Consider the following 13565-nt stretch of genomic DNA (forward strand, 5'->3'; position numbering starts at 1 on the left):
GTAGGCTGGGATAAATAGATGTGATATGTAATTTTCATTATTTGCATCCCTCAAGGAAAAAAATATATAATAGCATCTTCCTTATTGAATGAGTTTCCTAGATTAATTAGGACATTCTGATTAGAACCGTGACTAAGACCAAAGGTATTTCTGTAGACTTGGGTGTTTTAGTACATCAGTAGGCTGAACATGAGGACTGGACACCATCCCTGACTACTATAGGCTTTATGAAGCCTCAAGAAGGGCTCTGCCACGTGGCAACAAAGAGCAATGGTCATTCCAAAGGGATTTATGAGGGACTGGTGTCTAAAATTTTAATTGAGCATTGATTGATGCTTCTTCCTTTAAACATACTATAAGGACATAAAGTGAAAAGTGTTTTTTTTTCTATGATTTTTCCTTCATTTGCAAAAAACCATCAACCCATCAGTGTGGTTCGTTTCCATGGGTGAAATTATTCCTAACAATACTCAGTCACGATTCTGATTCCTACGGTGCTATTTGTTTTAGCCTCAGTGATGTACAGTATTGGCTGGATGTTTACCAAGTGCGCAGTACTGGGCTACTGCTGACAATAGAGTGATGGGCAGGACTGACATGTATCTGCCTTTATGGAGTTTAGAGTCAAATGGGGGAGACAGTATTAAACAATGAATTATGCATTTATAATGTAATTACAAGAGCGATATATGATGTACTATTATCAGAGCATAGGGAAGAGTTCCCCAAGGAAGTTCCTTAAAATCTGAAGGATAAATAAGAATTATTTTGTTCAGCTGGGGTGCGGTGAATGAGTGGGAAGAGGTCTGCTTTAAGGGACAGTAATATGACTGCTCAGATGTAGAAGGGAGCTTGGCACATGGCAGGCACTGAGAGAAGGCTGGCAGGCCCAGAGGGCAGTGAGAGAGGGTGGGTGGCCTAGGCAACCAGGAGACCCAGGAGGTAGGATGAGGCCAATTCAGGCAGTCACTTAGAGGCATTTGTATGGTCATGTTAAGAATTTTGATTTTCTTTATTTCTGAGAGGAATGGGGAGTCTCTGCTGAACTTTCACTATGGAAAATGACATACAGATGGCATGCTGCATCCAAAGTGGTACAGATTTGAATTATTAAAAGATCGGTCTGGCTTCAGAGTGGAGAGTGGGTCAATGGCAATAGTGGAATGAGGTGGGGACAGTTGATTCTGGAAGTCTAGACACGAGGCTACTCTTCTCATCCTTACAAGAGGAGGTAGAGGCTTGGGAGGGGTGTTGACAGTGGACAGAATGGAATAATGTTTAGGAGGTAAAGCTGATGAATGATTGCTTGACAAAAAAATAGAGTCTTTAGCATGCTCAGACTATACATGGTAAATAGTGATTTTTTTGTTGTTTCTATATGGAATAAAAGAAATTATGATTATGCCATGATGCTGCTGTTTTTCAGATCTTTTTTTCAAATGAAGTAACTTGGAAAATAGTTTCCCAGTGACAAGAGTCATCTCTAATAGCCTTAAAATTGATGTTTCAAAGCAGAAATAATTATTCCTTTGAAAAAAAAATGAGACGAGCTACATGTTCTGTCTAGTGAAATGCGCCTGGTGTTTTCTCTCTCTTGTCCATCATATAAATATCTGCTATTAGAATGAGATGTGTTCAGAAGCATATGTACCCCATGTAACTGTTACAACAGTCTTTTGAAATTACTACAAAAACTATTATTTGGGTATGCTCTTGGATAATTTTACCCTAGGAAAGATTAACTAAAACTTTTAGTTGCATAATGGTAAGTAAAATGTTTGGCTGTCATCCCTCCCTTTTGTTTGAAGTTTTGATGCCTAATCTCAACATTTCTGCTTTCCAATGAATGTCTGCTAGACAAAATAAAGCAAGGTCCCTTTAATCCAGCACAACATTTAATGATCATTCTTGGTGTAGATAGAATTTTATTTTCTCTCTCTCTCTGAGCAGTGATACAGCTAAAAATTTCAGCCTTCCAAGCACCTGTTCTAGATACCTTTTTGTGAAGTATAAAGCAAATAAGTTTCTGGCCTTTCTGAAGTGTAGTCTCTGCCTGGGTGGTCAGGATGCTAAGGGAGGGAGTCTACTGGAAGACCAATGCATAGGATTCAGCTTTATTCTGCTTCTGGTTTACTCTCCCTTGGTTTCTCCACTTTACAGATGCCAAGCAACTGAGTAACCAATTTTTTCCACCTCTCCAGGGAATCCAGAGAGCTTAGCTGAAAGGTTTATTGTAAGTAAAGTCGAAGTTGAGTGGAGCCATATTTATGGGATGAGAACACCCCATAAATATCCTTGATAGGTATCAGACTCCCAGGGGCTGTGGGACCATGATTCAAGCCAGGCCATTGAGCTGGGATGGAGGCAGGGAGTGAGGAGCTTTAGGCAGATAGGAGAGACCAAAACCCCTTGTCCCTGGGCCCCTTATGCCAGGTGCACTCAGAACAGGCTCCCCTTCTAAAGGTACTTTACCTAATGGGCTTTGCAAGGCCTCATCTTCTCAAAGGATATCACTGCTAAAAATAGTGAAACTGCAGCTGTTGTGGAAAAGATATGGAAGAAGATAGAGCTGCAGAGGCATCCCAGTGCCAGGGCATCTCAGCTGTTTACCTTGAGCAAGTTCTTTAACTTCAAGCCTCGATGTTCTCATCTAGCAGGCAGAACACTACCAAGAATGTATATTTGGCCTTGCTTTAAAAAACATCAGCAGTTACTATTATTAATATGCTTTTTTAGGGACACATGATTTCTGATTGGTCCTTGAGGGTCCTTTCCCGTCCTGATCCCTGAACCTTGGTGGATAAGCTTAGTCAGTAGCTTATCAGTGGTGTCAACCATGCAAAGGCATGAAGCATCCCATTTTAAATAATAAAACATGAGGCAATCGAGAGTGGCTACTGCAGAGGGCTAAGCAGTTTGTTCCTTAGGCAATATGGTTTCCTCCTTCTTGTCTGCATGTCTTTTCATGTAATTTCCACTTGTTTGTTCTGTGTTCCCCTTCTGCCCTGCCCCATGCTTTGGCATGCGACTATAAACAGTGATTACTCTTCCCATGCAATCTTAGAGCTGCAATAGAGGAAGCCAGTGTGATCACTGTGTTAGAGTGATTTTTATGATCATGGGGTTGGGTATCTGGAAGTGAAATTCCCACTTCCTGCTCCTGTTCCCAATTTCCGTTCCTACTCCCAAATGGCTGTGTGACCTTGAACAAGTCATTGAGTTTGCTTGTGCTTCATGCACTTCTTCAGAAAATATAGGCTGTATGCATTCCTTTCCACTCCTATATTCTAGGAATTTTGCAGAGTGCAGACTGATCTTAAAAGAGCCTCTTTGCATAAGAGTGCAGTGAAATATATGAGATTTGAGGGTCTCCTCAAGGCTTTGGAATTTTTAGAAAGTAGAATTCAAACTAGAAATATTGCTAGACAAGTTTTAAAAGGTTGTTTTTTTCCTCTGTGGTACTTGCATTAGTCAATGAGTTGTTTAGAGATATTTCTAATCTGCTTTGTGATCAAGTGATTTTTAGTGGATCCTCTAGCCATTGGCAACTAATAATTTGTAATTAAAAATGAAAAGTTACAATGGCATTTTGCTTTTCAGTCAGAGGGCATCTGTCTGCAAAGATGAAATGGACTTAGAATATGCTGTTAGATGTCAAATTAAAATGCAGTCTCACAGAAAGTGCCAGAAATGTTAGTGTGATGTGATGCTTATGTTTAAGTTGAAGTATAAATATTCAGTCCAAATGCTGAAAAAGATTATTGGAATATTTTAGCACACATCTTTCAGGCCACAGATATGTTTTTTGAAAATAGTTTTAGCATTAATGAAGGATTTTTTTGGTTCCTGTAAAAAGTGCAGTGGGATTTTAAAAATAAAATGCATTCACACTTAAATAACTCCTCATTAAAAAATCTGTGTTTGTATTTTCTATGCTGTGTTTATTGGCATTTGCTGCATAGCTCATTAATGGATATATTTAACAAGCAGGCTTACTCTGATAGTTTAAAAGGTATTGGGTGGCTTTGTGCATCCTTTCATAGTGGAGGTTATTGATCATATGATAGATTTAGTAAGGTAGACTTGTAAACTATTGTCTCTTCTTACTTTCATCAGTGTGTCTGCCTTGAGTGCTCCTTCCCAACTCTTATTACTTTAGAGCTATTGAGCTCTGGAAAACCATAATATTAAGAGTGTCATCACTGAAGGAGGAACTAGTTGTCCTCTCTGTGAGCAAAGTGTCATTTAGTGCACACATTTGGTAAGAAATATTTAATATCATTCATTTTTATATTCCCAGGATATAATAAACTATCTATAAAGTAGTAGGTGATCAATACATATTGCTTTCATGAACAAATGCTTAGCTTACACTTTTTCTCATACCCTCAGTTCATAGATGTATTTCAGAAATAGGGATGGCTTAGATAAGTGTCTGTTATAAAAGAGAGACAATACTTTAATTATTCCTTAGTCAGTGTGAAAGCTTTTTTGAGAAGTGAAAGTGGCAACATAAATTTTTAGCTATTTATTGAAGGTAAGGCATCTTACAAGGTAAGTCAATGTTGTTTTATATCAGATTTACTTATCTTGAGGTTTATAAGTGCTTTAGCATAGTAATTATATTTAAGATGCTGTTCTAGTTTGCTAGCTGCCAGAATGCAACACACCAAAGACAGATTGGCTTTTAATAAAAGGGGATTTATTTTGTAGTTCTTCAGAGGAAAGGCAGCTAGCTTTCAACTGAGGTTCTTTCTTATGTGGGAAAGCACAGGGCGATCTCTGCTGGCCTTCTCTCCAGGCCTCTGGGTTCCAACAACTTTCCCCGGGGTGATTTCTTTCTGCATCTCCAAAGGCTTGGGCTGAGCTGTGAATGCTGAGATGAGGTATGCTGAGCTGCTTTGCTGCACTACCTTGAGCTCTCTCATTTAAACACCAGCCAATTAAATCAAATATCATTCATTGCATCAGGCATCCTAGCCAACTGCCGATGTAATCAGGAACAGATGAGGTTGATATGCCATTGGCTCATGTCCACAGCAATAGAAGTAGACACCTTCACCAAGCCAAGTTGACACTTGAACCTAACCACCACAGATGCTAAAGCTCTACATCATCATGCATGTCATCCTCAACCCCCTTCCCCAAGTTAACATAAAATAATGTCAGATAATAAAAGATGTGATTGGAAAAAATAATAAAACAAATGCCTCTTCTTATCACTACAATAGGTATTAAATCAGTGTTGTTTTATTTTTTTTTTTTTTTTATTGTATGCTATGTGGTATTCTTTTTCCTTGTGAGTATCCTGTTATTGTAGCACTATTTGTTGAATTTTTGTTTGTTTGTTTGTTTTTTTTTTTGGAAAGTGCGTGGGGCAGGAATTGAACCCCAGTCTCCTGTACGGCAGGCGAGAATTCTACCACTGAACCACCCTTGCCTCCCCAGCATTGTTCTTTTAAACGTTAGAAAGCAGTGTGCAAAAACTATGGAGACTATGTTTATACTTTGTCCTCTAGAGTTTTCTTTTTCCTTTGTTGCGGGTATTTTAGTGGATGTAGTACCCAAAATTTAGCCATTCAACAAGTTGTCCTAAATGTGATGATTTAGGTTGGGTGATACATTCATCAAATGAATCTAGTAAGAGAATAAAATTTTGCCAGCACTTTTATGCTTCAAGAAAAATATTGCTTTACAGTTTTCACATATTTGCACTCCCTGCAAAAAACACAGGCATAGAAAAAGAGAGGAATCGGAGTCTTTAATTTGAATATGTCCTGAGAGTTCACCAGTGCTACACTTCTACGTCCGAAGAATTTTCTTCTAAATCAAAATTTTGATGTTGATTAAAACTGATGCAATTGAGAATAGTTAGCAGTTTATTTGGTAGTAACTCTGCTGCTCTCATAGAAAGAGTTGAAAGTTGCAGATAGATGATATTTTTACATATGTCAGCCCAGGTAGGCGAATTCAAAACTACTATCCCTATTTTAAAATGTTTTCCAAGGATGCATGACAAGTTTTACAGTCATATTAGACCAGTAATTGAAATTTTAATCCTTTTAAATTTTGCTTTAATTTTATTACTTGCTGTCTAGTTTTCTGTCAAGACATAAAAGATTGACTTTTGTAAATATGGGTTTCTTATAAGTTTCTTTAGCGTATGTATGCCAGATATATATTCTGAATAATAAATTTTATGTTTCTTATGTGTGTAAATTTTAAGATGCTATTCTTTTTCCTCATGCAACTGCTCAAATTTTACTTTTTTCTTCTATTTCTGAAGTTGGACAAGGGATATAAGGATTCTCAAACTGTAGGTCATATTTTACTTTAATATGCATGCTTTTTGAAATGGCAAAATCCCTCAAGGCTTGTGATTTCCAATGGTGTGTATTTAAAGTTCATAGCCAAACACAACTGAATAAATCATGAAACATTTTTTCTCCATGCCTGAGAAATGCAAATTGTGATAGGTCTTCTCTCTGTCTCGTATGTCTTGTTTGCAATTTGTTTTTCATTTATTCCAAGCATACACAATTCACTTTGCATTTGCTTGTTATTTACATGCTTTTTTTTTTGGTTGTCCTTAAAGTTTGCTTTTATATGAGGGATAACTATTCTCTCTTGATTCTGCCTTCCTTAAAGTACTGACTAATGTTTATAAACATGCATATGTCCTAACAAGCGAACAGACATGTCCTAAATTTCTAGGGTGAGAAGGAGGAAATTGTTGCTTACCTAACACTTGGATCATTGTTCCACTCATCTCCAAAGGAATAGGAGAGGTCATGGCTAAGCTAAGAAACAGATCTGTTCTTGTGATTTTAGAATCACATATACTATGCACACCCTGGAAAAGACTCTTTCAAAGTAAAGCAAGAGCTTAATCTTGGAGACCAGCAGATCTGGATTCCATTCCAGTCCACCGTATACTAGCTGTATGATTTGGGATGTGCTTGATTAACTTTTTGAGCCCCTTGTCTCCATCTAATAAAGTGAACATGCCAACCTGGTCTTGGAGGTGGGGGTGGAGGACTATTGTAAGAAACAGAAATTGTGTTTATAAGGCAATTGGCACATAGTGAGTGGTGTGCTGGCAAACTGGTTCTCTGGTAAAGAGAAAAGAGCCACGATTTTTAGTGCGGTGTAATTACTTCCACCTGGTTGATTTCAAACTATGAATAATTTTACAGCTAGTTGGCAAAATTCCTGAATATTTAGCAGTGGCCTGGTACCAGCTACACCCAGCATACCACTGTTAGCCATCAATAAATGGTAATAATTATTTCTTACTAGTTATACTTTGTTTCACATAGAACGAAGACAAATGTTGCTGCTTGGTAAACTTTTGTATAGATGAAGGATCGAAAAGCTAAGAAAAGAATAGAAATTTATAAAGTTTAAAAATATTAAAAATAACAGAAAAGAGCTACCTTAACTATTTTGAAAGTAGGTGGAGAACTTAGCATAAGAAAATAATAAGAATTAGTTTTGCTTGTCAAATGCTTTAAAAGAAAGAATGAGTTGCTTATAAGAATTCTAGATATATTTAATATAGACTCTTAATAGCTCCCCCTTTTTTAAATCTTATTTTCTTCAATCCATACAAAAATTCCCAAGTACAAAAGTGCATGTATTTTAACAGGTAAACTAATAACCATTATTTAAAACTCCAGAGTGCTTTTATAAAAGTTTCCTTTAATTTTATCTATAACACTTTTATCTCATTTGAGACTGATTTTAGGTACAGAAAGTTTGCTGGTATCATATATTTTATTGAAATATTCCTTTACTGGGTAACCATGGTGATTTTTTTGGGTTATAAAAGAAATTTGCATGCATAGTCCTACATAGAATACTAAATTGAACTTCTCCAGAATATTTAAACATATGGACCTTGCAAATAACTTTCAAGTAACAGTGCACTTCTCAATTTACAAGGCATAAAACTGAGGGTGATCTAGGAGCAAATCACCAGAATAATAGGCAGTCAAATTAAATCAGCTTGTACGCATCACTTTCTGTGAACGTGTAATGTACCGTAAGCAATTGGTGCTGAAGCAACCAGCCCTGGGAAGTGTTTGGGCAACCTCAAGGGCTCCTGGGGAGTAGAATCTGACTTACTACAATGAAATACATCCTACAGTTTCAGCAAGGGAAGTCTCTATATTAGGTGCACATTGAAAGGAGGCTAGCATGTTTTCTGTAATCTCTTTCTCAAAGTGACAGAAGTCATTGGCACTGTAGTCTAACATAGTGTCACCAAGAATGCTACATTTAAAGGTCCAGAACAGGGCTATGTGGAAGAACTGGGATCACTGTATAGATTAGAAGCTACAAATGGTTGTCCAGCTAAGAGGAAAGATCCTCACCCCAGTGCAAACACCTGTCTCTCTGGAGATGTATATGTCACCTAAACATATGGGAGACACTGTCCATATCTACTGTTCCTAGAAATGTGATGGAAGCACATCAGAATATATCCCATAAGTAATTAAATGGTATTTGAGGTGGATGATCAGATTTGGGAGAAGAGATAGGATGGACCATCATTCCCTGACTTGTGCAAATCAATATGCAAATCACAGTGTGAAGTACACAGAAGGTCATTACAGTGCTAGTGCAGGGACAAAGTTTACATGCCTAAGTTGACAAATGCTTTCTGGCTCAGACTACATATTCAAGTGAAGTGAAAGAAAGGAAACTTTTTCCCAGCTGCCACAAAAAGTGATTACTTGCTGTCCTTGTGAAAGGATATATGATCAGTTTTCTGGATCAGTCCAGCTGTTCTGTCTATAGATTAGATGTAAACATGGGGTAAACATCAACAGGCATTGCTTTCATATGTCCATTTATTTTCTCTTTGTCGCAGAAAATAATAAATTAATTAAAAGATAACAGTATATTGCAAGCTTATATCAGAAGTTTTACCTGAAGACAATATCTATCAAAAATCAAAAGGGGTTCATTTTTGGGATTCTAGGGATGAAGTTTCCACAGGTAATCCAGCGTGCTTTCCCCTTTATCATCTTACATTTCCTCTTATATCAGATTTTTAAAAAATGTTATTCGTTCTACAAGCAGTAGCTGAAACCAAGGCCAATTATTTAGAAAATAAAAATGTACTTAAGATACTTTGACAGGTTATTATTTTTTAAACCTATTTCTCTTCTGAGCTGCTTAGGGCATGAGCTGAGGGATTGGAAACATGAAAAATCCTACTTTATTAAAATCCTGGATTTAGTGCTTTTCTTTTAGATGAAATACTGCCTAACTAGAAAGAATTAATGCCAACTTAGATATATAGGCTTTGAAAAAAATAATTATAATGACATCTATCATTTATTAAATATGTACTGTCTATTACACACCACATCAGGTCACTAATACACAGAATAACTCTACAAGTCAGTGCTTTTATTATCTTCTACCTTATATAGGTGAGGAAACTTAAGACTTGGAAAGTTGAAGTAATTTGAATTTACACTGCTGGTAACAAAGAGATGGAATGGGGATTCGGCGCAGAGTGCACATTCTTAAAAATCATATTTATTTGTTTCTTCCCCCCCCCCCCCCCCCAAATTCGTAAGTTTATACTGGTTGTGTTTGCATGTGGAAATGCGGAATGTTTCCCCGTAAATTGCCTCCCGTAATCTGAGTAATGGATGTCCTTGTGTTCATGCCTTTAGGTCCCTGGGGAAGGTGTACGGGAGACTGCGGGCCTGGAGGAGTGCAGAGCCGCGCAGTGTGGTGCTTCCACGTGGAAGGGTGGACAAGCCAGCTGTCTAACTGCGATGAGGGCGACAGACCGCCAAAGGAAAGAAGTTGTTTCCGAGTCTGCGACTGGCACAGCGACCTCTTCCAGTGGGAGGTCTCCAACTGGCACCACTGTGTGCTCGTTCCTCACGCCCAGGGCGACGTCAGCCCCAGCGCTGCAGAGTGCGTGACGGCTCAGCACGGACTCCAGCACCGGGCGGTGCGCTGCGCTCAGAAGCTCAACAGAACCACCGTTGCCAATGAAATATGTGAACATTTTGCCCCTCAGCCCCCCTCAGAACAAGCTTGCCTCGTTCCTTGCCCCCGGGATTGTGTCGTGTCTGAGTTCTCACAGTGGTCCCAGTGTAGCAAGGGATGTGGGAAGAAATTGCAGCACAGAACTCGCACGGCCGTTGCCCCCCCTCTCTATGGCGGCTTGAGCTGTCCAAATCTGACTGAGTCAAGAGCCTGTGACGCGCCCATGTCCTGTCCTCTTGGGGACGAGGAATACACGTTTAGCCTTAAAGTGGGGCCGTGGAGTCCATGTAGACTGCCTCATCTTAAAGAAATTGACCTCAGTGGAAGAACTGGCCTGGAGTTGAGCTCTGATTCCAAGGAACGTGTCACCTTTAGGCATCAAAGTTACAAGCCACATCACCATTCCAGCCCCTGGGACATCGAGCTAGGCTATCAAACCCGGCAGGTTTGGTGCACAAGAAGTGATGGGAAAAATGCTATGTTAAGGTAGGAGGCCTTCAATGCTTATAATTTTGATTCGTCCATGGTATTTTCCAGTGTACTGTTAGAAGTCTTCTCTATGGTTTTCTACGGAGGAAAAATTGTAATCAGGTTTGTAAATTGAGATTTTAGACGTTTCATTTCAGAAATGTTTGAAGTCTCTGATTCTAGACCAGGTGATGACTCTGTATTCTTTTTTTTTTTTTTCTTTTTGGGCATGTGCAGGTGCTGGAATGCTCTGTATTCTTTTGTGTTTAGTGGTCCAATTGTATAGTGCAGGTCATTTATTTTCACATTTTGTTTCAAGATCTCAACCAGTTAAAAAAAAATAGGGCTTCTGTTAGTAGAGTAATAGAAGATATCATTTATAAATGATACAAAAGATATATTTATAAATGATAAAAATTCAAGTTAGTCTGAAATTTGGGATATAAATTATGTTAATATTTGTCAAATATGCCAAGTTTTTATGTTTTAAAATTTATTTTCGTTTTTGTTCAATTTTGTTTTCAGCATTATGAGCATTCTTTTGCATCTGAATTGTACATTGTTTATTTTGGTAATAATAACAAAAGTCAATCCAAGAGCAGTCTGACATTGCCTGGATAAAAAACCTTAACTTGCGTAAGCAAAAAATAAAATTACAATCTGTAGGGCGAATGGACTGAAACTTTTATAAACAATAGTTTCATTTCCAAAATTGTTTACAAAGATATTGTTTTATTTTAATTTATGGCATAAAGCATCATAATATAGTTTCATTGAAATTGTTGGAAATATTTTTGTTAAAAATTCATCCAGTAGGTCTTAAATAGAAGTATTGGTATATTATTAAATTTCTTCCATATTGAAATGCCTATTGATAATACTTGAATTACTGAACAACAAAGTATTTGTATCTAGACTTAATCATTATCATCAGTTGCTGTTTTCTTGGGTCCACAGTTGGCTGAAAGAGGCTCAGAAGACTACTACCTCTGCTGTTTATGAACAGAGTAATGTGATGATTTTTTTTTTCATTCAGCTGTACAAATGAACATATTTTATCTTTGATGCTTCATTTTGATTTATGCAATATGCAATTGGCAAGTCTGTTTAAAAGTGGTTTGCTGCTTTTTATTTCTTGCTCTGTGAAGCCCAAAAGATTAAACAAGTGACTTGGGTGATTATTGTTTGAACATATGTGTGGGACTCTGTGAAAACATTTTATTAAAATTACACACTGTATTGCTACAGTGAACATTACACACAATGTTTTCATTTTTATTTGTCTGTTTTTTACTATGTTCTCCTTTGAGTTCCAAACAGCATCTTGAACCAGCTTCCTTTACATTATACCAAGAAATCTGAAACATTCATTTGGCCACCAAAGGATTACTAAATGCCTCAGATACTATCCTGAAATGATCAGGTTACTAGGGAAATCTTATTTTAGCGGCAGTCTTTCTATTTCTGGACCTTCTTCTACACCAAGCAAATAGTGCTTCTGGTAGCCATGTGATCATGTTGATTTTGACAAGGTTTTCTCATTTCTATCCAACTATGTTGGCATAGCCCATCAGGTTTTTGTTAAAACGGCTCAAATCCATCTCTAAAAAGTGCATATCTTTCTTTTAATTGATGGCATACATTCAAGAAACATTGCTATTTTTGTGGGTCTGTTTGCCTTCTAGGATGAACTGTGTTTCCCATATTCACAAAACGTTGTCCCAAAGTATGGCTCTGTTCTCCTCTGCATTTATATTGACCTTCAGACCTATTTCCTTTTGGTGGTCTTTGTGAGACTGTAGGGGCAAGTGACATTCTGTTCCTTCTGTTTTGATTATGGCAGTCGTTAGTTGTCATGTCATTTGGAATAGGGGAAGGCTGTCTTTATTTCCGTAATGTCATTTCCTGCTTGTGCCTTGCTGAAAGTCACTTTCTCAATGTGGGACACCACAGAGCTTTAATTAATGCCCTTTTGTAGAGCTCCCATTGATAACTGAAATTTTTGATAATCACCGCAAGCAATTTTCCCTTCACAGTTACACTCGCAGTGTGGTAGGCAGTTGTATTGCTCTTGATGCCGCTCTTCTCCCTCATTACTGATTTGCCTTTTGGGTTTAAAGATCTTTTTCTTTTTTTTTAATTGTCTCATTGCACATCCTAATTTTTCTCTTTTATTTTGCCAGAAGTTTCTCTCAGATTCCATTATTACATTTTAAAATAGCTGTCCTACAGCCTGAACATCATTCTTTCAGTGCCATATCAATGATGCTGTTATTAAATTTTTGCAATATCTTAATTTGTAAAATGAAGTAGTTTTCTCACCACTTCTTTTGTTTGTTTGATCATGTTTGTTTGTTTGTTTTCAGAGTAGAAGTACTTCCAAGTTAAGAAACCTGAGCTGTGGACTAGGCACATTGCTTACACATGAGTAGGAAAGTGATTCATATTTATTATTTAAGTGAATAAAGCTCCATTGAAAGGGTTTTGCTTTAATTTTTCTTTCATAGAAGAGCACTTGGTATCGGCAATCTTTTATGAGCTGTGATTATTTGGTACGTATTAAATAGGTTTTAAATGTTCAGCCACTCTACTTAAATAAATGTTCTGCGATTTTTCTCTTAAGATACTGCTGGAAGGGTAATAAATTTTAAATCTATAAAATAAATATCTTCTGTTAAAGATCAGATATTATTGCTATTTTCTTTACACATTTTTGTCTTGTTTCCTCTACCACCAAAGTAGATTTTGAAGGAATTTTTTTATTCCTTTCTCTCCCAAAACATAAACAAACACAGACACAAACAGCAAAAGTCCTATTCCTAATTTATTCTTTGAAAATGGAGGAGAATATTTTGTTGCTTTTGTTTTGTTCGTGAGGATGGGAATGGGAGACATTTTTCAGTTCACTTTCAGTTTTAGATTTTATTTCCCCCTTTGCATCCATATTAGTTTAATTTTATTTTTTGGGGGGGGAAAATATTCAAGAACAGTTTTCTGTGAGGGATAATGATTGCCATACCTATCATATATTTATACCATGTCTTAACCACACTTCTTTTTTTAAATTAGAGAAGTTGTAG

At 37.3% G+C, this 13565-nt stretch overlaps 1 protein-coding gene across 1 annotated transcript in view; it reads left to right on the plus strand.

Moving 5' to 3' along the window:
• The first annotated feature begins 9664 nt into the window (after positions 1 to 9664).
• Positions 9665 to 13565, plus strand: part of THSD7B (thrombospondin type 1 domain containing 7B) — a 535886-nt gene continuing 531985 nt past the window's right edge. Inside the window, exon 1 of the mRNA XM_077151771.1 lies at positions 9665 to 10503. Coding sequence (XP_077007886.1) covers positions 9665 to 10503 — 839 coding nt within the window. The remainder of the gene's footprint in view (positions 10504 to 13565) is intronic.

The sequence above is a fragment of the Tamandua tetradactyla genome, chromosome 3, assembly GCF_023851605.1.
Source record: "Tamandua tetradactyla isolate mTamTet1 chromosome 3, mTamTet1.pri, whole genome shotgun sequence".
NCBI lineage: Eukaryota > Metazoa > Chordata > Mammalia > Pilosa > Myrmecophagidae > Tamandua > Tamandua tetradactyla.